This window comes from Hemitrygon akajei, chromosome 1 (assembly GCF_048418815.1).
Source record: "Hemitrygon akajei chromosome 1, sHemAka1.3, whole genome shotgun sequence".
Classification (NCBI taxonomy): domain Eukaryota; kingdom Metazoa; phylum Chordata; class Chondrichthyes; order Myliobatiformes; family Dasyatidae; genus Hemitrygon; species Hemitrygon akajei.
Window position 1 is genome coordinate 42,959,713 of NC_133124.1, and position 26,923 is coordinate 42,986,635.

The following is a 26,923-nucleotide window of genomic DNA, read 5'->3' on the forward strand; positions in this document are numbered from 1 at the left end:
TTCGGTAAGTTTCAATTAGATCCCCGCGCATTCTTCTAAATTCCAGTGAGTAGAGGCCCAAAGCTGCCAAACACTCCTTATATGTTAACCCCTTCATTCCTGGAATCATCCTCCTGAAACTCCTGTGGGCTCTCTCCAATGACAACACATCCTTTCTGAGAATATGGAGCCCAAAACTGTTGATAATACTCCAAGTGTGGCTGACTAGTGTCTTATAATGGCTCAGCATTATCTCCTTGCTTTTATATTCTATTCCCCTTGAAATTAAATCAACATTCAGGCAATATTGCAGTTGCCTTCTTTACCACAGCCTGTAAATTAACCTTCTGGGAATCCCTCTGCACCTCTGATGTTTGCACTCTTGTTCCTTTTACCAAAATGCATTAACGTACATTTCCCTTCCCAACACTGTCACTTTTTTGCCCATTTTTCTAATTTGTCTGATTCCTGCTGCAATTACATTGCTTCCTCAGCACTACCTACCCCTCCACTTATCTTCTTATCATCTGCAAACTTTGCCACAAAGCCATAAATTCCATTATCCAAATCATTGACAAACAATGTGAAAAGTAGCGGTTCCAATACTGACCCCTGAAGAGCACCACTAGTCACTGGCAGCCAACCAGAGAAGGTCCTTTTTATTCCCACTTGCTGCCTCTTACCTGTTAGCCATTCCTCTATCCATGTCAGTATCTTTCCTGAAGGATTTTATCTTGTTAAGCAACCTCTTGTGTGGCACCTTATCAAATGCCTTCTGAAAATCCAAGTAAATGACATCCACTGCCTCTCTTTTGTCCACACTGCTGGTTACTTCATCAAAGAACTTTTTAATAGATTTGTCAGGCAAGATCTGCTGATGAAACCATGCTGACTTTGACTTATTTTATCATTAGTCTTCAAGTACCCTGAAACCTCATCCTTAATAATAGACTCCAACACTTTTCTAACCTCTGAGGTTCGGCAATCTGAATTTCGAATCTGAGGACTCAATTGTGCTTTGGAATGCTGTTGTTCATCTCAATTGTTTGCATGATTTGTATTTTTTTTCTTTCGCGGATCAAGTGTTGGTCTTTTATTTTTTTCTTTAAATTGGGTTCTTTTGGATTTCTTGCTTCGTAGCTAACGGTGAGCAAGCAAATCTCAAGGTTGTTTAATTTGTACATTCTTTGACCATAATTGAGTCTTGAACACAGATGGAGCTGGTTATCAGAAACACTATGCCAGAGTAGGCAGTAAAGCCAATTAAAATCACAACATTTAGAAGTATTTAGATTGGCACTTAGAGGGTTATGGCTCTAATGTGGGCAAATGGAAGTAGTGTAGATGGGTATCCTGATTGTTATGGAGGAAATTGGCTGAATTCTGTTTGGTTCTTTGTTCAAATGCTGATTGTGGGATCTGCTTTGAGTCTTTGTATTTTCCATAAGATTGAATACAGTCTTTATTTTAGAAACTACTAACTAGCAAATTGCACGAGTAAACTGTTATTCTCAATTTATAAGCATGTTCAAGTTTGAAGTTAATATGGTGCCAATCAACAGATTGCATGATCTCGCATTCCTTTATCTTAAAGAATGCTTTTAATATTGAACTTCCTTTTCAAAATTCTCGCATTCTTGAATAATATATACTTTTTTGTTCTGTTTACAGATATTTAAACACTTGTGATTTTCCTTTTATTGTCTAATGAAAATCATTTTAGTCAAAAATATGGTTGTGACTGTCTTGAACCAACTTTTTCATTTTGTGTTGGCTTTTTTCCCCTCTGACAGAAACCAAGTCTCGTTATCTCTTGCTTTGCAATACATCTGTTATTCTGAAAATGTTATACAAAATTGCACGAGTATATGTGAGCTAGGAGTGCTGAAAGAAAGGTGATAGATACCCATTTTTGAAAGGTGAGGGAACTCAGAATAGTGTTTCTTCACTTGGAGGCTTTTAAATTTTTTAGTTCTCTTTGGGTGGGCCTCCATTGTTTTTCTTTGACAAACTTGTTAAGGATGAATTCCATTCGTACTGTACCCCTGAATAGATGATAGACACCATTAATAGACAGAAATTTGTTTTTTATTTTTTTGGTGAGCTTCCACAGAAGTTGCTATGACATCCAGCAGAAACCTTGAAAATTGTTCATCAGACTGTTGATTGATAACACTGAAGTTTGTGTGTCCACATTTTTATTTTCTGGTTGTTTTGCCATTTTTTTTTAATTGGTGTTTACTATTTTTAACTTTTACCATTAATAGAAAAGGGAGGGAGTTGCAATGGGGGAATCTTACAATTTTCCTAGCACAATCTAGACATATAGCTTTTAACGTGAGCCTCTCTATTAACAATCATTTAACGAGATTTTACCCTTTAGTTCCTTTCCTCGTTTAATAATTTTGCTAGTATCTTAATTTAACATCCCCGATTCTTAAATCTTCTGCTAATAATGAAAGTTTCTTTCCATTTGCCTTTCTAGATATTTCATGTTTCTGAAAATTCATCTGAAATTATGTTACACTAAGGACAAAAGTTTCACCACATCTGTTGAGTTTTATCAAAGTTTAGCATAACCTGCTTGTTTCATACTGAAAAGTTTCCAATTTTTTGATACATCCCAATCTGGTGGCAATAATATAGATTCGATCATAATGAGAAATCACATATTTCATTGATGTCTGGATCAAGTCTGGATATGTGAACAATTCAAGGTCTTTGTTTTACTTAAATCCATAGACAATTCATTTAATTTTCTACTGATCTATGGTGTTAATATAACAGTAAACATTCTATTGACAACTTTAGTATTTGTATTTCCACACAACAATCCAAACTTTTATTCTTGTATGGACATTTGCATAATTTGAGAATTAGTCTATTCTTGTCAAGGAGAACTTCATAAAAGATTTTTAAACTTGCTATACACCCTAGAATTCTTGAACTTAAGCCTTATAGAACCTTAACTAGTAGTCAAATCCTTATTGACAACCTCAGTTGATACGTTGTTAAGTAAAAGGTTAGTCAGTAGCTGATATTTCACCATATTGATTCCTACCTCTTTTCATCCCATAATTAGCAATAATCAGTTTCTGCAACCTTACTCCTTTTCTGCTAAAGACCACTTCCTTCCCTGACACCAGTGAGATTTGGAATTAATTTAGATTGAAGAACAGAAGTAGTGATATGCTGACACTGGCAGAATTCATGCTATTGGCAATTCCATTGTAATCACTCTTGCCTAATTGACATTCTCAGAAACCTGTTGATTAGAGGCTACTGGATTATCAGCAAATACTTCTGTGGAGTTTATCAGTTTGACATTTCTATGCACATTCTTTTCTATGGCTATTTGATGTAACTATAAAGGAGCAATTATAATTTGTTGTGTAAGTTTATGGGGTGGTTAAGAAGGTGTATGGTGTGTTGGCTTTCAAGTCAGGAGATTGAGCTCAAGAGCCATAAAGTTTGTTGGAGCTCTATAAAACTGTATAAATCATCCCTAATGAAGATGGCAGAGTTTGTCTTTGATGCCTATACCTGTCTGGAAGCCCAAGAAGTTTATTCCTCTATAAAACTGTGGTTAGACAAGACTTCAATTACTGTGTTCAACTCTAGTCATCTCACTATAGGAAAGGTGTGGAAACTTTAAGGAAGGCTCAGCGAAAATTTACCAAGATGCTGCCTGGATTAGGAAAGGTCGTATGAAAATTTGGGAGAGCTAGAGCTTTGCTCTTTGGTGTGATGGAGATCATTCTACAGATACTTGATGGAGGTGTATAAGATTATGCGAGGCATACATAGTGTGGATTCCCAGGTGACAATGGCCCGTACTCGAAGATGTGCATTGAAGGTGCGTGGAGGGAAATTTAAGGAAGATATCTGAGGAAAGTATTTTTAACACAGAGAGTGGTGCCTGGGTGATGATAAAAGTTGATGGAATAGGGACATTTAAGACACTCTTATGTGAGCACAAGAATGAAAGGGTTAGAGAATGTTTACATCAGTCAGCACAACATCATGAGCAGAAGTGCCTATACTATGCTGCATGTTCTATGCTCTATAATTTGCATTTGGTTATTGCAGTCAGGCGATTGCTTCAGGGATGGTCAATTTAACTTTTTGGAATTTCGTCTAGTTCCAGTCACAAAATGTTTGAGTGGACAGATGATTTAAAGTTATGCCCAGAGCTTATATTGTAAATATTATTTAATATTAATGTAAAAATATGAAGGACAGAATGCTATATGCCTTCAACATCCTGTCTACCTGTGTTGATGCTGTGAACTATGGATCTGAGTGCTAAGGTCCTGCTGCCCATCAACATTCCTCAACGTTCTACTACTTATTGTATATATTTTACCACTATTTGATTTCTTAAAATGTATCAACATGCATCTGTTTGGTCTAAATTCCATCTACCAACAGTCCACCCAACATTTCATTTGACTTGCATTCTGCTGTAGTCTTAAACAGCCCTTCTTGCTGTCTACAACACCAGCGACTTTCATGTCATCTGCAAACTTGTTAATCATACCTTCAAAGTTCACATCCAGATTATTAATATATTGTATGTCATAAACTGCAAGGGTTTTAACACCGATCCCACCAGTGATCACAGACTTGCAATCATGCAAAGCAGCCTTCCACGAATACCCTCTGCCTCCTGTCATCAAGTTAATTTTAGATCTAGTTAGCCAACTCGCTTTGAATTCCAAATGCCTTGTGCTTCTGGATCAACTCCCATATGAGAATCAGTCACTTTTCTTAGTCTAGTCCATTAACACAATGTTTGCTCTTGAGCCTTCATCAATCTTCTCAGTTATCTTCTCAAAAAAAAAGCAAATTTGTAAAGCAGGACTCTTTTTTTTTGTCCCCCCCCCCCCCCCCCCAGCTCAAACGCCATGCCAACTATCCCCAATCAGCTCTAGCCTTTGGAAACATACTGTACATAAATCCTGTTCCTGTTCCTAGGATTTTATCCAATAATTATCCTGATGTAAGGCACGCTGGCTTGTACTTGCATGAACAAAATCTATGACTGCTACTTCTGTTGTCTCTTCATTAAGTTGTTTAACATCTTTCTTTTTTCTCTTAGCAAATCCCTTCTGGCCTTCTGTTTATCCAAAGATGTCCAATTATTTAGCTTCATTTCTTAATTGAAGATGACTTTATTCTTGAACTTTCCTCTTTTATATTCTTTGTGCTAGATCAGTGTTTACCAAATGTTTTTGGTCCCCTAAAGCACCTTCATACTTGCCAATGCCCCCCTTTGGCACAATGTACTTCCCGCCACATCCATGGTACAAAAACATGTCTACCATATGCTAACATGAGAAAAATGATTCTCTGTTAAATTTTCAATATTTGTCTCTTAAATCCAACTTGCACAGTACCTGTGATCCTTTACAGCAGCTGTGATCCTTGAGCTTGATGGTTTTTAGCAAGAGTTGAAATATTTAGTTTTTGTGACAACAAAAGCCCCAAGTCCCCCATGCAAAACACTGCCCAAGTGATCTCTGAGTATGTGGTTCACTCTTTCAACAAGGTAGGAGGATGGAAATGCAATGAATAGCAGTTTGGCTGTTCTCCAAAGATGAGGAAACTTTGTATGACAGTGTAGCCAACTAGCACAAAATCAAACATTTTTGAAAAATGGTTTTGCTTCTTCATCATTCTGAATTTTGATAATTTTTTCTTGCAAGCTCTCTTGTACTTACACCCACTCCGGAATTTCCAGATCTTTGAATCAATTCTGAAAATCTTCCTTCAGTGACTCCATGTGTAAGCAGTACTCGTACAAATCACATTCTGTGAAAGAGAGGGGCATTTTTTCCATGCAGGGAAACACTGAGAACATTTTTCTTCAAATACTTTGCTTGTATATTTCCAATTTTCCAATAGAAGTGAACACTGCACTTTTTGCCTGGAATAAAGTGAAATTCTCACCCTGCAGTTTCATATTTAGAATGTTTATTTGGCATACAGATTAGTAGGTATGCCACGTCTCCAAGTAAACATTCTATCTTGTTTCCCAAGCTCTTGCCAAGTCCTGCTGAAGGGTTTCAGCCTGAAACGTCGATTGTATTTTTTTTCATAGATGTTGTTTGGCCTGCTGAGTTCCTCCAGCACTTTTTGTGTGTTTCCCAAGCTCTTGTTGACTTTGAACAGAAATTTAACCACAGTGTCAAAAAGCTCAAAGAAACATTTTTAAGCAGCGGCCAATGTACTTCAGTGTGAAGGAGCAAGCATTCAAACTCTTCATTGTTATCTTGGCATAATTAGTGAAATATTCTGCTATTTAATGGATGAGCTATTATTTTGTCGATACAGTTATTCTAAGAGTCATGCTTCAAAAAGTCACTAGCTGAGGTTTTTGGCTGCAAGGTGTTGACATTGAATTACACAATGGATTGCAAATAGATTGAATTTATTTTCTCATAAATGCCACTAAAGCAGCATGGCGACCTGTCATGTGGTGCTCCATCTGTTGCACAAGAAGTCATGTTCCGAGGTCTCAAGATGGCGCTCATGGAGTAAACCGCTTCTAGGCTTTGCTCCAAACCTTTTACGTCTTTTTAACCTACAAACACCCCTTAAACTTATTCTAAAGGGGTCTAAACATACAGAATTCTTCTTTTTAAACTATTTGAATTATTCTCAACTTGCTGAAATGTCTAAAGCAAAAGAACCGAAACAGATGAAAGAACCGATAACTTTAGAAACAGTTGTGAAGCTTATAGAAGTCAAATTTGAAGATCTGGAGAGAAAAATATTCGTAAAGTTTTTACAGTATGACGAACGTTTGAAATCACTTGAAGAAAAGTTCCAGACCCTTTCACTGGAATCACAAAAACAACAAGCAAGTATTTTGGCTCTTGAAGAAGCTGCTCTTAAGAAAGATCGTATAATCGAAAAAATACAAGAAGAGCAAACTTCGACGTTCCAACAGATGGATCGCTATAAAGTTAAAATTACTGATTTGGAAAATCGCTCTCGAAGACAAAATCTTCGGTTAATTGGGATCCCGGAAAAATTTGAAAGCGGTGATCTTACCGTTTTCTTCTCTAAATTTCTAGTGGATGTCCTGGGCTCAGAGGTACTGGATATTCTCCCGGTAATCGATCAGGCACATCGATTAGGGTTTTTTCTTCCTTTTTACTTTTTTTTTAAATCGATATACGCTCTCTTTTACACTTTTAACATTTGAATATTAAGATTGGGAAAAAAATAAAATGGTGTTTCTTCTTCCCGACAGACTCCAGTGTTTGGAGCGTCATAACTGTTTTGATGTGTTTGAAAGTTTTAAACTTTCATTTATTGTTTTAATTCTTTTTTTAACCCTTTTGTTTATATACATTTATAACACTAATTTTATATTTTAACTTTTGTTATATCAACCCTTTTTTATAATGTGGGTTGTTTGTATTTTTTTTTAACTTTGTTACGTTCGAGTTGCCGTCTTGAGACAAGGGGGTAATTTTAGTATTAGATCGCTCGCTTGCCTCTTTTTGGCTTTTTTCCTGGGGTTTTGAGGGTGGTGGGAGGGGGATTTTTCTTTTTTCTCTTTTTTTTCGCTTGCTTTTTGCTTAGTTTTATTTCATGGGCTTATATGAAACTACAAAAATGGCTGCAGTGCTGTGACTTCCGTTTTCCCCTTGAACTTACTTCCTTCTTCTGGGTTCATGAGTTCACTTTTCTTTCAAACTTATGTGTTAACTGTAATATATATTGTCAATATGGATAAGACTATTAACTTTGTTTCTTGGAATACTAATGGTTTAAATCATCCGATCAAACGGAAAAAAATATTCAAAGTATTCCATAGAATGAATGCTAATGTTATTTTTGTACAAGAGACTCATGTAAGGAAGGTGGATAGTCAGCGGTTGTTTAGGTTTTGGAAGGGCCAACAGTATCACTCAAATTCGCAAGCCAAAGTGAGAGGTGTTTCTATTTTTATAGACTCATCAACTGCTTTTATACATCATGAAACAATTTCAGATCCGCAAGGTAGATTTTTGCTTATTACTGGTTTACTTTTTAATCAAAAAGTTGTTTTAGTTAATGTTTATGCTCCAAATACTGACTGTCCTGAATTTTTTAAATGCTTATTTACATCCTTTCCCAATCTGAATCAATATAGATTGATAATGGGCGGGGATTTTAATTGTTGTCTAAACCCTTTGATGGATAGATCCAAGCCCACTCAAACTTTTCCGAATAAATCGGCTTCTCTTATTAATTCTTTTATGATTGATTCAGCTATTTGTGAAATTGGCGTTTTTTACACCCTAATGACAAAGAGTTATACTTTTCCCATGTGTATCATAAATACTCAAGAATTGATTACTTTTTCATTGATCAGCATTTACTTACAGATGTTATGGATTGTAAATATGACTCTATTACTCTATCTGATCATGCACCTTTGAAGTTATCTATTAAGGTGACGGATTCATATATTAGTACTAATGGTTGGAGGTTTAATCCTGTTTTACTGCAGGACTCTGACTTTGTCAACTTTATTAAACAGCAAATTGATTTGTTTTTCTCAATAAATTCTACCGCAGAGATCTCTAGTGGAATTTTGTGGGATACTTTTAAGGCATATATTCGTGGACAGATTATTTCATATTCTGCTGGAGTTAGGAAACGAACTAATTCTAAAATATTAACATTAGTTGATAAAATTAAGGCAATTGACAAGATCTACTCATTGACCCCTAGTAAAGAACTTTATAAAGAAAGAGTGGAACTTCAAATGGAGCATAGTTTATTATTAACCTCCTCGATTGAAAGTCAGTTAATTAAATCAAAAGCTCAATTCTATACATATGGAGATAAGTCTGGTAAACTACTAGCTAACCAATTGAAAATTGCTTCGGATAAGCGACAGATTACTAGGATTCGCAAACAAGATGGTACTTTGACGATTGATCATAAAGAGATAAATAAAGCCTTTCAAGATTTTTATAATTCCTTATATCAATCAGAATGTACTAAGGACTCTTCTATAATGAATGAATTCTTAAGGAAATTGAATATTCCAAAAGTAACTGTTGAGGATAGTGTATTTTTGGATACACCTATTATGGAGTCTGAAATAGAAAAGGCTATTTTTTCAATGAACTCGGGTAAAGCTTCGGGTCCAGATGGTTTCTCTGCAGAATTTTTTAAATCCTTTTCTTCCATACTTTCTCCTTGGCTTTGTAAAATTTTTAAAGATGCATTAAGTATAGGTAAACTACCACAATCTTTTTATGAAGCTTCTATTTCTTTAATTCTTAAAAAAGATAAAGACCCTACTGAATGTGCATCCTATCGGCCTATATCTTTGCTGAATACGGATTTTAAGATTTTTAGTAAAATTTTGGCTATTAGATTAGAAAATATATTGCCTCGGATTATTTCTGAGGATCAGACTGGATTTATCAAAAATCGCTATTCATCTTTTAACATTAGAAAATTAATTAATATTGTTTATACCTCTTCATCTAAAATCCCAGAATGTGTCATTTCTTTAGATGCCGAAAAAGCATTTGATAGAGTCGAATGGTCATATTTATTTAATACATTGCAACATTTTAATTTTAGTTCAAAATTTATATCATGGATTAAATTAATATATCATAAACCTTTAGCTTCGGTCTTTACCAATAATCAAAGATCCCCTTTTTTTCAGTTATTTCGGGGTACAAGGCAAGGTTGTCCTTTAAGCCCTTTATTATTTGATGTTGCTTTAGAACCCTTGGCTATAGCCATTCGTGAATCACCCAATATTTTAGGTATTACCCGTGGGGAGACGATGTATAAGGTATCATTATATGCGGATGATTTGTTATTATATATATCTGACCCTGAAAGATCTATTCCTGCTATTTCTTCTTTGCTTGCTCAATTTAGTAATTTTTCTGGATATAAATTGAATTTTAATAAGAGTGAATTTTTTCTATTAAATATGCATATTTCAATTTATAATCATGTACCATATAGAATTGTTACAGATTATTTTACTTATTTAGGTATTAAAATTACTAAAAAAACATAAAGATTTATTTAAAACTAATTTTTTACCTTTAATAGATCAAATTAAGCAACTTGCTAATAGGTGGTCCCCACTGTCTTTGTCTTTGGTAGGCAGAATTAATGCCATTAAGATGATGATACTACCTAAATTTCTATATCTATTTCAAGCATTACCAATTTTTATTCCTAAATCTTTTTTTGATATGGTTGACTCTAAAATATCTTCGTATTTGTGGCAGAACAAAAATCCTAGGCTAGGTAAAAAATATTTACAGAAGCCTAAGAAGGAGGGCGGCTTGGCTCTACCAAATTTAAGATTTTACTATTGGGCAGTTAATATACGGTATTTGATATTTTGGACACAAGAATCGACTACAGTTGCTGGCCCACAATGGGTAAATTTGGAATGTAAATCTGTGCAAGATTTCTCATTGATCTCAATCTTAGGATCTTCACTTCCTTTTTCGTTACTCAAAATGAATAAACAGATAACTAATCCCATAGTTAAGTATACATTACGAATCTGGTTTCAATTTCGTAAATTTTTTGGTTTGAATAAGTTTATGCTGTTAAGTCCTATAATATCTAACTACTTCTTCCGACCATCATCTATAGATCAAGCTTTTCTTTTATGGAAAACAAAAGGTATAACATGTTTTCGTGATCTGTTTTTGGATGATAACATTATGTCCTTTGAACAGTTATCTAATAAATATAATTTATCTAAAACCCATTTTTTTAGATATTTACAAGTTAGAAATTTTCTATATAATGAACTAAAGTCTTTTTCGAAAGAATGTCCATTGGACATTACAGAAAGAATTTTAGCTCTCAATCCTTGTCAAAAGGGTTTAGTAGCTATCATTTATAATATGATTATGAATGTACAGCCAGATATATCAGAAAAAATTAAGAAGGAATGGCAGGAAGAATTGCATTGCCCTATATCTACTGAGCAATGGGAAAAAATTTTATCATTGGTAAACTCATCCTCTATCTGTGCTAAACATGCTCTAATACAATTTAAGGTTGTACATAGAGCTCACATGTCTAAAGATAAACTTGCTCGATTTTATACTTCTGTTAATCCAACCTGTGATAGATGTCATTCTGATGTTGCTTCATTGACCCATATGTTTTGGTCTTGTCCTTGTTTACAAAACTATTGGAAAGATATTTTTAATATTATTTCAAGAGTTTTAAATATTAATCTCCAACCACATCCTTTTACCGCAATTTTTGGTCTACCAATGATAGATAATAAGCGTTTATCCGCTTCATCCCAACGAATGATTGCATTTGTTACACTAATGGCTAGAAGATCTATTTTACTGAATTGGAAAGAAATTAACCCTCCAACTGTATTTCAGTGGTTTTCTCAAACTATTTCCTGTTTGAGTTTAGAAAAAATTAGAAGTGTGGTTTTTGATTCTTCAGTTAAATTTGAGGAAACTTGGAGACCATTTATTCAACATTTTCATATGAATTAAATGGTCTGATCCTGAACCTTATTGTTACTATCCTGAATTGTGTGGATGGAGGTTCGGAGTCATCGGCACTACTGTATGTATTTAACATTATGCAATTGCCCATGTTGGTTAGTTTTTTTTTAATTAGTTGTTTTTTTTTAATTCTTTTAGTTTTTTTTGGGGGGGGTTCTTTTTCTCCTTTTTCTTTTTTCTTAATTCCTTTACATTAATACTATGAGTTTGGGAGACTTTATATATTGATTAATACATATCTGATTGTTAATTAATCTATTAATTGTGTACTCTCAAATGTTTTGTACTTATATTTTACTTATGTTTTTCTTAAAAATTAATAAAAAGATTTGAAAAGAAAGAAAGAAGTCATGTTCCTAATCGGAATACTTTTATCTTCAAATTATATTTCAAGCTCATCGTAGATTGTTTCTTTGTTGATGTTTTTAACTTTTTACTAAAAAGAAACTCTTCATAAATTTTCTCATTTTTGATAAACGATGCGTATGCCATTATCAATGTCTTGTTGTCTTGTGCAGTTGACTCATCCAGTTGTATTCCAAATACTGTTCTTTTGTCGCTCTGTGCATAATTGATTCTTAATGTCTCACCTACTTTGTCAATATGATGAGCTACAGAGTTATTACTGGGAGGAATTGATTTTAAAATACTAGTATTCATTCTGAGAACAGTGGTGAGGATTTCTGATACAGTAGGCATTATTAATATTTCATCAATTGAATGAGATTTTTCACATTTGCTATCATTTTGAAAATATTGTAAGAAGCAATGAGAGCACTATCAAGGTCATTTTTAGCTTACTTGGCAAATGACTCAAGTGTGCAACACTTCTGAAAAGCTTCGTTTATCTTCTGGAACTCAGTAATACCATAAGCAGCCTTTTCAGGGTGTCTTTTATGGAAGTAATCCTGCAATCTTGATGGTTTCTGGCTTCATCAGACTGTACAGTATTACAAATAAGCATCACTGATCTGTCAGGAACAGAATAAAACCACACTCTAAGTATGTAACTTTGTATTGACACATTTTCTGTAGTTTTTGTTTCTTAGCAGGATTAGAATTCAAAGCTTCACCCCCTTCAGACTCATAAAGATCACAATGTATATATTTATCCATCATTAATGGGGCTAAATTAAAATACAAAATTATCAGATGTTGACAATAGCAGCGAGTTGATACAGTCGGCCAGATCTTGTGCCTCCAGTTAGGTTGCCGGTTACCGCTCCACCCCCAAGAATCATTCACCCCTCCCCCCAACCGCTGCTTCTACATTTCCTAATGACACCCCTTAGTACACGTAATTGTCCCTTTGGTGGGTGGTGCTGTCCGCATTGGGAATCACTGTGCTAGATACATCATAAACTTGGACTTCCTATTGTATAGCACTTTTTTCCTAGTACTTTGCAATTGTTAATAGACTTTTCACTCCAGACTGATGCTTATGAAGGTCCGAGGGGGACCAATATTCTTGTGGGCAGATTTACTAGAGATGTAAGAAGTGGTTTAAACTAATATGGCAGGGTAATGGGAGCCAGTATGATAGAGCTGAGAATAAGCTAGCAGGTTTAAAAGTGGACGGGTGTAACATGAATGTAAGGAAGGACAAGACAATGACCGGGTACAAATGCAAATAGAGAAGAGAGTTAAATTGCACCACAGGCAAAATTCAAAAGGGCAAAGAATGCAGAATTGAAGGTGCTGTATTTAAATGTGTGTAGTATTCGGAATAAGGTGGACAAACTCGTGGAGCAATTAGTGATTTGTCAGTGTGACATTGGCCATCACTGAATTGTGGCTGCAAGGCTATAGTTGGGAGCTTAACATCAAAGGATATACTTTGTATTGAAAGGACGGGCAGGAAAGCATAGGTAGGTGGTGGTGTTGCTTTGTTGGTAAGAGATAGAATTATATTTTTTAAAAAGAGGTGGCATGGGGTCAGAGAATGTTGAATCTCTGTGGGTTAAGTTTTAAAAAAAATGCAAGGGTAAAAAAAATTATGGGAATCATATATAGGCCTCCAAATAGTAGCCAAGATGTGGAGTTAAGAGAGAGCTGAAAAAAGCATATTGAGATATGGGCCCAGTATCTCAGAAAGGATGTGTTGTCATTGGAGAGAGTCCAGAGGAGAATGATTCTGGGAACGAAGGGATTAAAATATGAGGAGTGTTTGGCAGCTTTGGACCGGTACTCACTGAAATTTAGAAGAATGCAGGGGGTTATCATTGAAACCCACTGAATATTGAAAGGACTAGATAAGGTGGATGTGGAGAGGATGTTTCCTATGGTGGAGGTATCCAGAATTACGGGGCACAGCCTCAAAATTGAGGGGCAAACTTTTAGAACAAAGGTAAGGAAGAATTTTTTTTAGCCAGAGAGTAGTGAATCTGTGGAATTCTGTGCCACAGACTGTGGTGGAGGCCAAGACTGTGGGTATATTTAAGGTGGAAGTTGATTGCTTCCTGATCGGTCAGGGCATCAAAGATATGGCGAGAAGTTACGTCTCTGGGATTGAGTGGGAACTGGGATCAGCTGTGATGGAATGGTGGAGCAGACTCGATGGGCTGAATGGCCTAATGACCATAAATGTCTTGTGTTCTTTCCAGACTTGTTTTGTGTTCTTTCAGGAATATGACTTGGTATCTTTAGATGTGAGTCATATTTTTGAATCACTGACACAATTTCCTCACCAAGGGCACATAAACCCCTCAGCAAACGAGCTCTTAAACCAGAGGGAATAACTTCAATCAACTTCACTCACCCTACAACCTGTGGACTATGTTTCAAGGACACTTCATCTCATATTCTAATTATTATTATTTTTTCATCAATTTGTTGCACAGTATTTGCACAGTTTGTTGTCTTTTGCACTTTGGTTGTTCATTTGTCTTGTTGGTGGTTTTTCATTGATTCGGTATTTATTTGTACTTGCTGTGAATACTGAAAGAAAATGAATCTCAGTAATACAGTATACAGTGACATATATGTACTTGATACCTGTAAGTGTGTGTATATATGTTATATTCTTTATTGTCTTCCCTGTTATTGTGGGAGGTTCCAACCAGCCAGCTTGAAGAAGTCTTTGACAACCAAGATATCATCAGTGGTACCAGACAAGCCAACACACGAGACCACTGTTATACCATTATCAAGAACACTTATTGTGCCATCCCCTGCCCACAGTTTGGAAAGTCCAGTTACCTGGCTGTACTTTCACTCTTAGTGTTTTTGCAGAGACTAAAGACCACAGCACCAAGAAGGTATGGTCAAAGAAGGTGGCAGAGTGCTTACAGGACTGCTTAGAACCAGTGGACTGGACAATATTCAGAGATTCATCTTCAAGTCTGGAAGAATTTGCCACAGTTGTCATTGACTTCATCTAGATCTGTGTGGATGTGTGTGCCTTCAAGCACATACCCAAAGCTAAAATCAATGGATGAACCAGGGGATTTGTAGTCTGCTGAGGGTGAGATCTGTGGCATTCTAGACCAGTGATCTAGAACTGTACAAGAAGTCCTACAAGTTAGACAAGGTACGACCTACGGAAGACTATTTTAAGGACAAAAAACAATCCTGTTTGAGGTTCAAGATAGAATTGAATTCACTTCAGCTCTGGCAGACCAGTACTTCCTACAGAGCAAAACCTAACATGAATGGCTGTGATGCTTCACTCCAAGGTGAGCTTAGTGCCTTTTATACACACTTCAAAAGGGAGAATGAAGCTACACGTGCAAATCCCTGCAGCATCCGGTGACCCCGTGATATCTGTCTTGGAGGCTGACATCAGAACGTCTTTCAAGAGGGTGAACCCTCACAAGGCATCAGGCCCTGATGGTAGAGATGGTAGAGTTGTGAAAATCTGTGACAACCAACTGGTGGGAGTGTTTCTAGGACATCTTAAATCCCTCATTGCTGCAGTCGGAGGTTCCCACCTGCTTCAATTATACCAGTGCCCAAGAAGAACAAAATGAACTGCCTCAATGCCTTTGCCCATTTGCTCTCACATCTACTGTGAAGAAGTGCTTTGAGAGGCATTGGTAGAATCAACTTCTGCCTAAGCAAGGACCTGAACCCACTGCGATTTGCACATCGCCACAATAGGTCTACAGCGGATACAATCTCACTGGCTCTCCACTCTGCCTCAGGGCACCTGGACAATAGTAATACTTATGTCAGGTTGCTGTAATATTGACTACAGCTCTGCATTTAACACAGTCATACCCTCAGTTACAATCAACAAGCTCCAAAACCTGGGCCTTGATAACTCCTGCTGCAATTGGATCCTTGATTTCCTCACCGGGAAACCATAGTCTGTCCGGATCGAAATTAATGTCTCCTTGCTGATTATCAACACTGGCACACCTCAAGGATGCATGCTTAGCCCACTGCTCTACTCTGTGTACATGCATGATTGTGTGGCAAGGCACAACTCAAATGACATTTATAAATTTGCTGACAGCAGAGCAATTCTTCGCAGAAATTCAGATGGTGACAAGGAGGTATGCAGGAGCGAGATAAATCAGATGGCTGAATGGTGTCGCAGCAACAACATTGCGCTCAAGTGACAATAAGATCAAGGAATTGGTTGTGGACTTTGGGAAGGGAATGTCAAGGGAACACACCAGCCCTCATAAAGGGATCAGAAATGGAAAGGGCGAGCAGTTTCAAGTTCCTAGGTGTCAATGTCTTTGAGTATCTATCCTGGGTCCAGCATATTGGTATAATTACGAAGAGGGCACAACAGTGACAAGAATTGGTATGTCACTAAAGATGCTCGCTAATTTCCACAAATGTACTGTGAAGAGTATTCTAACTAGTTGCATCACCATCTGGTGTGGAGAGACTACTGCATAGGATCGGAAAAACTGCAGGAGGTTGTAAACTCAGCCAGCTGCGCCATGGGCACTAGCCTCCCCAGCATCCAGGACATCTTCAAAAGGTGATTCCTTAAAAAGATAGCTTCCATCATTAAGCATCCCCGTCACCCAGGACATGCCCGCTTCTCATTGCTACCATCAAGGAGGAAGTAAAGGAGCCTAAAGAGAGATGCTCAGTGTTTCAGGACCAGCTTCTTCCCCTCTGCCATCAAATTTCTGAATGGACATTGAACCAATGAACACTATTTTACTACTTTTTTCCTCCCTTTCTGCACTACTTATTTATTTTAATTACATATATCTGTATGTATTTATGTGTGTGTGTGTATGTGTATATATGTAATATGTGTGTATATATCTTATTTTTATCCAACTATTTATTTTAATCTCTCTGAATTTTGCGTTTATTTGTCCAGCACTTTTTAAACCTATAGTTCTTCACATTCTTGATCCAAGATGGCGGCGTGACGCAGCTTGCTGCAGCCACTCCGAAACTGATTATCTGTTGTTTGTGAAGTGGGGTGCCGTGCGCAATCATAATTGATTGTAAACGGACATGGAAGCACGGAGAAACATCGGGAAATTCCAGGAAGACCTTCTTTGTTGCTGCTGCTGTGAGGTCCGGGACTCTTCTGGGAAGAACAGGCCCCCAGTCCTCGGGGTCGCGTTGCCGATGGCCATTGGCGGGGCCATCTTAAACACTCGGTAGAGGATGGTGCTCGGAGAAGCTGTGCCGGAGGGGATGGTCGTCGGCTCAGAGGTTCGACGGACTGGGAGTCCTTTCGACGGACTCAGGTCGTTTTCGGTGTGTGCTGCGTCTACGAGGCTGGTTTCGACGGAGCTTCCATTGTGTACTGCGTCTGCGAGGCTGAGTCGGGCGGCGCCTTGGAAGGCCATAGTGGGGGTATTCCCTTCTGCCGCCGGCGTGGGGATGGCGAGTCTGTCGGGACCCTGGGGACTTGTGGAAACTGTGGTGATTTCTTTTGAACTTACATCCTTTAACATCTTGGACTATTTTTACTGTGCCCATAGTGTGTTTTTTTTTATCAATTATGCTATTGTTTGCACTGTTGTAACTATATGTTGTAATTATGTGGTTTTGTGCAGGTCTTGTAGCTTTAGTTTTTGGTCTTCTTTTTGTCTGATGGATTTGGAGCTCCTTTCCAGGGAACGCGCTAAACGGTAGCGCGATATTAATATGCAGCAGCCTCTCCGGACTCTGGATTGGGGATTGCCAAACGTTATGTGGATTTTCTGGTGTAGTCTGTTTTGTCATATGCTTTTGTGATATCATTCTGGAGGAACGTTGTCTCAGTTTTTAACTGCATTGCATTTGTGGTTTCTAAATGACAATAAACTGAATCTGAATCTGAATTCTTCTCCTTCCTTCCATTAAACCTAGCTATTTTATGATTGCCATTTTCAGTTCTCTTAATCTGATTGCTTGCTTCCTCTAGTAAGTCAGACTATAGAACTTGGGGACATGGCTTCAAGATTCAGGGAAACAGATTTAGGATGGAGATTAGGAGAAACTGCTTTCCCAGGAGAGTAGTGTATCTGGAACCCTCTGCTCGAGGAAGTAGTAGGGGCTACCTCATCAAATGCAAATTGTATGGAATAACAGTTATGTGGTGGGAAGAAAAACAGATAGGCAGAGTCAGATCAATCATTATTGAATAGTGTAGCAGGCTTATCAGACCAGGTTGCCTCCTCCTGCTCCTATTTCTTGGGTTAGTGTGTTAAATAATCAGTTTTTTTCTCTCTTGATAGACTAGAAATCTTTATAGATCTTGAAACATAGATGAGTGTTAAACTATTAATTTGTTCAAAAATATAGCTCTATTTCACTTCACTCCTGATGAAGGGTTTCGGCCTGAAACGTCGTCACTACCTCCTCCCATAGATGCTGTCTGGCCTGCTGGGTTCTGCCAGCATTTTGTGTTTTTATTTATTTCCAGCATCTGCAGATTCACTCGTGTTAGCTCTATTTCACTTTTCCAGGGTAAGAAAAATCTTTATAAACTTGTCCTGTTGTTCCTCTGATTAGTCATTAAGTATATACCCTATCTGCTCGCTTATGAGAATTCCTAATTCCATTTCATTTCTGACTGGAAAGCTGGTAATTTTTACTTACTTTGAGAAAGTGCTAGTGGACCTTCAATTACTGTTACTAGTTTGATACAACTGAGTGTCTTAAGAGTCACTTCACAGTGCATGTTTTCACACAAAGAACATTCATTTCCTTTTTCAGAGACTCAGTAGGCTCCTAATAACTATTTTAACCAACATTTTGCTTTCATATGTTTAAAATTGAATTCAGATTCTCCAGCAGCATTCTGCAATTCCATAAAACCTTAAGACATGCGTAGGAGCAGAATGAGGCCATTCAGCCCATTGAGCCTGCTCTGCCATTCCATCATGGCTGATTTATTATCCCTCTCAATCCTATTCTCATGCCTTCCTTCCACCTGTATCCTTTGACACCCTAACTAATTAACGTCATATCAAACACTGCTTAAAATATCCTTACTGTCTTGGTAATTAATTCCACAGATTCACTACCCTCTGGCTAAAACTCTTGTCTAATCTAAATGGATGCCCTCTGGTTTTAGACTCCTCCTCCACATCTTCCCAACATCCACTCTATCTAAGCTATTCAATATTTGGTAGGTTTCATTGCGATCTCCTTGTATTCTTCTACATTCCAGTGAGAACTGGCCAAAAGCCATCAAATGCTCCTCATCTGTTAGCACTTCTGTTCCCTCCCAGAAACATTCTTGTGAATCTCCTCTGGATCCACTCCTATGCCAGCACATCTTTTATTGGATAAGAAGCCCAAAACTGCTCACAATACTCCAGTCGCAGTCTGACCAATGTCTGATAAAGCCACAGCATTGCAAGTTTCTTTTTGTATTCAGGTACTGTCAAAATGAATGCTAACATTGCATTTGCCTTCCTTACCACTGACTCAGCCTGCAAGTTAACCTTAGGGAATCCCGTACAAAGACTCCCAAGTCCCTATGCACCTCTGATTTTTGAATTTTCTCCATTTAGAAAATAATAGTCAATGCTTTTATTTCTTTAATCATTGTGCATGACCATATGTTTCCCTACAGTATTTTTCCATCTGCCTCTTCTACAAGAATTTCAACATATTTGTCAGTTATGATTTCCCCTTAAAGAAACCATACTAACTTTGGCCTACTTTATCATGTGCCTCCAAGTATTCTGAAATCTTACCCATCTGCCAAGATCATCCTAGTTGCTCCAATATCTTCCTAGTTACTGAAGTCAGTCTAACTGACCTATAATTTTCTTTCTTCTGCCTTCTTGCTTTCTTACCTTCTTAAAGTGTCGAGTGACATTTGCAACTTCCCAGTCCTCTGGAACCATTCTAAAATCTAACGATTCTTGAAATGTCATTACTAATGCCTCCACATTCACTTCAGCTACATCTTTCAAAACCCTGGCATGTAGTCCACCTGATTCAGGAAACTTGACTACCTTCAGAACTTTCAGCTTCTCAAGCCCCTTCTTAGTAAAAGCACTTCTTCTCCCTTACATTCTTGAACTTCTGGTATACTGCTAGTGTCTTCCGCGGTGAAGAATGGTGCAAAATACTTATTATGTTCATCTGTCATTTCTTTGTACTTCCATTTTATCTCTCCAGTGTCACTTTCCAGAAGTCCGATATACGCTTTGTCTGTCTCTTTTTTTTTTACTCATTATATATCTGGAATAAAAAAACTTCTCGAGTCCTCTTTTATATTATTATCTTGCTTGCCTTAATATTTAATCTTTTCTCTCCTTATGGCTTTTTTAGTTGCTCTCTATTGGTTTTTAAATGCTTCCCAATCCTTGAATTTCCCAGTATTTCTTTGCTATATTATATGTCCTCTCTTTTGCTTTAATGCTGTCTTTGACTTGTTAGCTGCGGTTGCCTCATCCTCCCTTTAGAATACTTATTCATGTTTGAAATGTATCTAGCCTTCTGAATTCCCCCTCAGAAACTCCAGCCATTGCTTTTCTGTCATCATCCCTGATAGCACTTCCTTCCAATCACCTTTGGCCAGCTTCCCTCTCGTGCTTCTGTAATTCTGTTTACTCCACTGTAATACTGATACATCTGACTTTATCTTTTTCCTCTTAAACTGCAGCGTGAATTCTATCATAATCACTCACTCCCATGGGTTCCTTTACCTTAAGCTCCCTATTCTGGTTTCACTGGATTATCAGTCAGTTTTCTGGGTTACTGACTTACCAACATCTATTTCAGAAATCAAATCCATATTAATTCAACTTATGCAGTCTTTTATGAAATGTTCTTGTATTCTAGCTGTATAAATTGACACCTTTACTAATACTCTGCATATCTCCATCCCATTTTTGTCCCTTGTCATATTAAGAACTTTGAATATTAATGTTAAGTTCCCCTTCCTGACCAAATTTAATCCACTTTTTTTCTTACCACTACTACAGTATGTGCATTGTTTCACTTCTGATTTTACACTTCAAATAAGTGTCTGAATTCTGAGTCTAAATTGTTGGAATTTAAACTGCTAATGTTGATTCATTGCTGTTGAGCACAGAAATTGATTGATTCAGAGACTTAAATTTACTAAACCTTGTATAAGCATATTGATATTGAGAAAACTTATTGGTACTTGCATTGTTATAAAAATCATTTCTTGTATGGTTTTTCCTCCATAAAAGTGAAGACCACCGGAGTTTCCACCAGCACCAAGCTCCCTTTAAGCATATTCATTTTCAACACATTTTATGATACCTGATTCAAAAACACAAATGCAACACAGCCTCATATTCATGTTGTAATCATATATTGGTTAAAGTACAGCTTCTGTGGTCTCCCTGAAGAACCATCTCATGGTCTATGATTACTTATAGCAGTAATCACCAGACGACAATTATGGGAGGCATATTTTATTGATTCATCTAACCCACATTGCCAACATAGAATGGTACTTTATTCTTTGGCTGGGAAAGATAAGCTAACTCACCATAAACAGGAGATGAAATCTCTCTTTACTATGTGGTATAAACATTGTGTTATATTGTCTGTTCAGCCAAAGGGAGCCTTTTACTTGAATGTGAATGTTTTGTAGCGTAGATATGAAATGTGATGATAATTAAAGCTTCATTTTGTTGCATGTTATTACATGATAAACTTGCTAATTGGATTAGTTTTGATGGGTATAATGGTGGGAATGAAGAGCCTATTTGTATTCTAATACTTTAATAACAAATGTCAAATGGTGTTTGAAATTGACTGGGTTCAATCTGATTGAAGTTCTTTTTGTCTTAGGTGTACTCGGAAGAGCATGATACCAGTGCCGTACCAGAAATTCCTCCATGGGATCATGCAATTCCAAAGGAAATCCTGGACAAAGTTACCACAACTGAAGAAGTCTCTTCTGACAGCATTACTGTATGGATTGACCCTCTTGATGCCACCCAGGAATATACAGGTGTGACATCTATTATTGAATTTTGATGTATTTAAAATTATTGTGTCTGATAATGAAATTCAATAATTAAGACAATTTTTGATTTTAATTATTTAACTTTGTGTACATGAAAATCCTTGCAATGTGTCATTTAAGTTGTGTCTTTTCTTTTAAACTAGTGCATTGTGACATCGATCATAGTAAGTCAGAGAATAGATTATGTTGCTTTCTCTTTACGATTGTGAGATTGCCTTTCTGTGTGTGTGTGCATATCTATCTTTCCATAGATCTGTATACCTTTACCTTTATTATTTAATTCAAGTGATTCTGTGGATGCCTTTTTCTTGGAAGATATTGTGATCTATTGGGCACTGCATTGGTGTAACTTCTGCAACTGTGAGTGCTGTCTATGTAGAGTTTTCAGATTCACTTTGTGATTTCTTGGGTTTCAGCCAGATGCTCAGGTTTTCTTCCGTATCTGAAAGATGTGCTGGTTGGATGATGTGGATTACCTTTAGTGCACGGTAGAGTGTGGGGCAAATTCATGAGAATCTAGGGAGAATAGGGTGATGAGAAAATTGGTGTAGCAGTGGGTTTGCTCTGTGAGCCAGCATAGACCTGATGAGCTGAAATGACCATCTATGTCATAAGGAAAGGTTGTTTTGATTACAGGTTATTGGATGGGCAGTGATCCTATAAAGTTGCCTTAAGCTGGTAGATTTGCATGTAGGCAGAAACTTCATAGAAAAGTATGAAATGATGGTGGGACATTGATCCGCCCTGGAGGTGAGAAATGGGCAATTAAATGGGACTTAATAAGTGAAAATGAATGAGGGAATGAGAGCTGGAAGAGGACTGAGAGTGATGTGTGGCTTTGCGATTAGGGTTTAGTTACTCTGGTGACCAGATTTTGACACTGTTTTTGAAAACCTGCAGAATGACTATTATGATACAATTCTTATACTGTGGAGTATTGTGTGCAATTTTGGTCACCAAATTACGTTGTGTGCAGTTTTGGTCACCGAATTACAGGAAGGATATTAATAAGGTTGAAAGAGTGCAGAGAAGGTTTACCAGGATGTTGCCAGGACTTGAGAAACTTAGTTACAGAGAAAGGTTGAATAGGTTAGGACTTTATTCCCTGGAGTGTAGAATGAGGGGAGACTTGATAGAAGTATATAAAATTATGATGGGTATAGATAGAGTGAATGCAAGCAGGCTTTTACCACTGAGGCTAGGGGAGAAAAAAACCGGAAGACATGAGTTAAGGGTGAAGGGGGAAAAGTTTAAAGGGAATATTAGGGGGGACTAGTCATTCCTGCCTGTGGCCATCAAACTTTACAACTCCTCCCTCAGAGTGTCAGACACCCTGAGCCAATAAGCTGGTCCTGGACTAATTTCCACTTGGCATTACTTACTTATTATTTAATTATTTATGGTTTTATATTGCTATATTTCTACGTTATTCTTGGTTGGTGCGACTAACGAAACCCAATTTCCCTCGGGATCAATAAAGTATGTCTGTCTGACTTCTTCACACAGAGTGGTGGGAGTGTGGAATGGTAAATGCGGGCTCACTTTTAACATTTAAGAAAAACTTGGACAGGTACATGGATGAGAGGTGTACGGAGGGATATGGTCCAGGTGCAGGTCAGTGGGACTAGGCAGAAAAATGGTTCGGCACAGCCAAGAAGGGCCAAAAGGCCTGTTTCTGTGCTGTAATGTTCTATGGTTCTATGGAGATGAATTTTATTTCTACATCTCCCACAGTGTTACTTGTGCATAAATTAGTGGATATGCAGTTTTGAAGGAGCATGAATTTTGAAAAAGAGTTCTTTTAAAAATTCTTTTCAACCTGGTTTATATCATTATGAAGCAAAATAAGATTGTTAAAAGAGGAGTAGGCAGAAAAATATCACATGAAAATCATTGGAGACTAGAGTTATGGCAAATGAAAGAACAGGGGAAATAAAGAGCATCAGAATTGAAGGAGTGGGAGGGAGAGAAAGAACTTTCTGACACAGAATATAAAATATATTTTATGCAAATTTTATTGCTTACTGAACTAGATTGGTATTAGACTGAGGCCTGTTGTGTTTAATTTATCATCCCTGGCTTGTTGTCATGCTTCTAGTTCCAGTCAAATGTTCTTTAACTACATTGCATTTGCCTTTTGGTGATAACACTTAGATTATAAAAAAATCCTGAAACTATAGAGTGGGGCAGACAGTTGTTGCATATCATCAGAACAAAAATTTAAATGACACTGAAAACGGCTGTAGGCAGAAGACAATTCTGCTTTAAAGAACCTATTGTGACAAAAGCAAAAAATATTAGAGATCACAGAGAGGATTTACAAAATAAGATGTATTGTTTTCTTTCCTTGTGATGTTGAGCGTTGCGATCCAAGCTGACAGTGCTGGCAGTTGTCTCGCGTGCTTGGTCGTTAAATCACTTGTGTTACCATGGAGCTTGTTTCTTGAATGTTGGCTATACTGCTTGATACTTTGGAAGTTCAGCATGTGCTGTCACTTTTTTGTAGTATGTTTAATTTAGTCTGTCAGTTATTTTGCTTTTCTGGTATTTACAAATTCAGATAGTCACTGAGGGTCATAGAAAAGTACAGCCCAGAAATCCATAACAATCTATTTAAACTGCCTAATCCCATCAACCAGCATCCAGACTATAGTCCTGCATACCCCTACCATCCATGTACCTATCCAAACTTCTATTAAACGTTGAAATCGAGCATACGTGCACCACTTGCCAAATTCTTATGACCCTTTGAATTTCCTTCATTTTCCCCTTAAACTTTCACCTTTCACTCTTGACTCATGACCTCTAGTTGTAGTCCTACCTAACCTCTGGTGGGGGGGGGGGGGGGGAGGTGGGAATGCCTGCTTGCGTTTACCCTAGCTATAACTCTCATAATTTTTTACACCTCTATCAACTCTCCCCTCAATCTTCTGTGTTCCAAGGAATAAAATCCTAATCTATTGAACATTTCCTTATAACTCAGGTCCTCCAGTAAATTTTCTTTTTACTCTTCCAATCTTATTTACATCTTTCCTGTAGGTAGGAGACCAAAACTGCATACAGTACTCCAAATTAGGGCTCACCGATAACTTAAACAACTTTAACACAGCATCCCATCTCCTATACTCATTTATTTATGAAGACCAATGTGCCAAAAGCTTTCTTTACAACCCTATTGACTTTCAATGAATTATGGACTTGTATTCCCAGATCCCTTTGTTCTACCACACTCCTCAGTGCCCTACTGTTCACTGTGTAAGACCTAACTACCAAAGTGCAACACTCTTGGCAATGGTAAGACTTTTGGCAGTGTGGAGGATCAGAGGGATCTTGGGGTTCGAGTCCATAGGACACTCAAGGCTGCTGTGCAGGTTGACTCTGTGGTTAAAAAAGCATATGGTGCATTGGCCTTCATTAATTGTGGGATTGAGTTTAGGAGGTGAGAGGTAACGTTGCAGCTATATAGGACCCTGGTCAGACCCCGCTTGGAGTACTATGGTCAGTTCTGGTCGCCTCACTATAGGAAGGATGTGGAAGCCATAGAAAGGGTGCAGAGGAGATTTACCAGGATGTTGCCTGGATTGAGGAGCATGTCTTATGAGAATGGGTTGAGTGAGCTTGGCCTTTTTTCCTTGGAGCGACAGAGGATGAGAGGTGACCTGATAGAGGTGTATAAGATGATGAGAGGCATTGATTGTGTGGATAGTCAGAGGCTTTTTCCCCAGGGCTGAAGTGATTAGCACAAGAGGGCACAGTTTTAAGGTGCTTGGAAGTAGGTACAGAGGAGATATCAGGGCTAAGTTTTTTTACGCAGAGAGTGGTGAGTGCATGGAATGGGCTGCCGGCAGTGGTGGTAGAGGCAGAAACGATAAGGTCTTTTAAGAGACTCCTGGATAGGTACATGGAGCTTAGAAAAATAGAGGGCTATGGGCAACCCTAGGTAATTTCTCAGGTAAGGACATGTTCGGCACAGCTTTGTGGGCCGAAGGGCCTGTATTGTGCTGTAGGTTTTCTATCTTACCTCGCACTTGTCTGCATACCATCTGTCACTTTTCAGTCTATTTTTTCCAATTGATCCAGATTCCACTACAAGCTCTGGTAGTCTTCGCTGTGCACTATACACCCAATCTTAGTGTCATCCAGAAACTTGCTGATCCAGTTAACCACATTATCATCCTGATCATTGGCATAGATGACAAACAACAAGGAGTGTAATATTGCCAGTTAAAAGGCAGATCCTACAGGGCATGGAGGGATAGATTGCCTTTGCCGGAATCACAGGATGTTGAGTAGAACTGTTTTGGTACTGTTGGAGGAACAGAACTTTTGCTAACCAGAACTTTGTGGTAAATTGGACAAAGATTTGGGAGGCCACAACACAGTCAGAAGAAGGTGGTGTTAAGAAGCATGATAGTTTAAAACGAAAGAGGGCTAAGGATTTAGAGGGGAATATTGGTTTGGAGTGGAGGATATAACTCAGAGAAAGCAAAGGAAAAAAAAGCTCTTTTTTTATTTCTGCTCAGCTAGGACAATATGGATGACAGGTAGGATAGTGGAATGTTCCGCTTGCGGGATGTGAAAAGACAGGGGGACCTTCAGTATCCCTGACCACTCCAAGAAGTGCATTCAGTGCTGCTTCTAGTAAACCACGTTAAGGAGTTGGAGTTGGAACTAGATGAACACCGGATCATTTGGGAGGCTGAAAGGGTGATAGGATGTATAGAGAGGTAATTACACCCAAGGTGCAGGGCACAGGAAACTGGGTTACAGTCAGTAGAGGAAAGGGGTTAAGGAGCCAGTGCAGAGTATCCGTGTTGCCACCCCCCTCAATAACACTCAATATCATTTTGGATATGGTCGGTGGGGGGGGGGGGGGGAGAGAAATGATCTAACAGAGCAAAGTCATAGAAGGCAACTAAATAGTCATTAAGAAGGTAAAGATGGAATACAAAAGTAAGCTAACCAACAATATTAAAGAGGATACCAAAAGTTTCTTTGGACACCTAGTGTAAAAGAGAGGTGAGAATGGATTTCA

General features: G+C 37.8%; 1 protein-coding gene across 1 annotated transcript in view; it reads left to right on the forward strand.

The window, feature by feature from the left end:
* bpnt2 (3'(2'), 5'-bisphosphate nucleotidase 2) overlaps nucleotides 1–26,923 on the forward strand; it is a 60,854-nt gene that overhangs the window by 18,540 nt on the left and 15,391 nt on the right. The window contains exon 2 of the mRNA XM_073042013.1: nucleotides 21,711–21,873. Coding sequence (XP_072898114.1) covers nucleotides 21,711–21,873 — 163 coding nt within the window. The remainder of the gene's footprint in view (nucleotides 1–21,710; nucleotides 21,874–26,923) is intronic.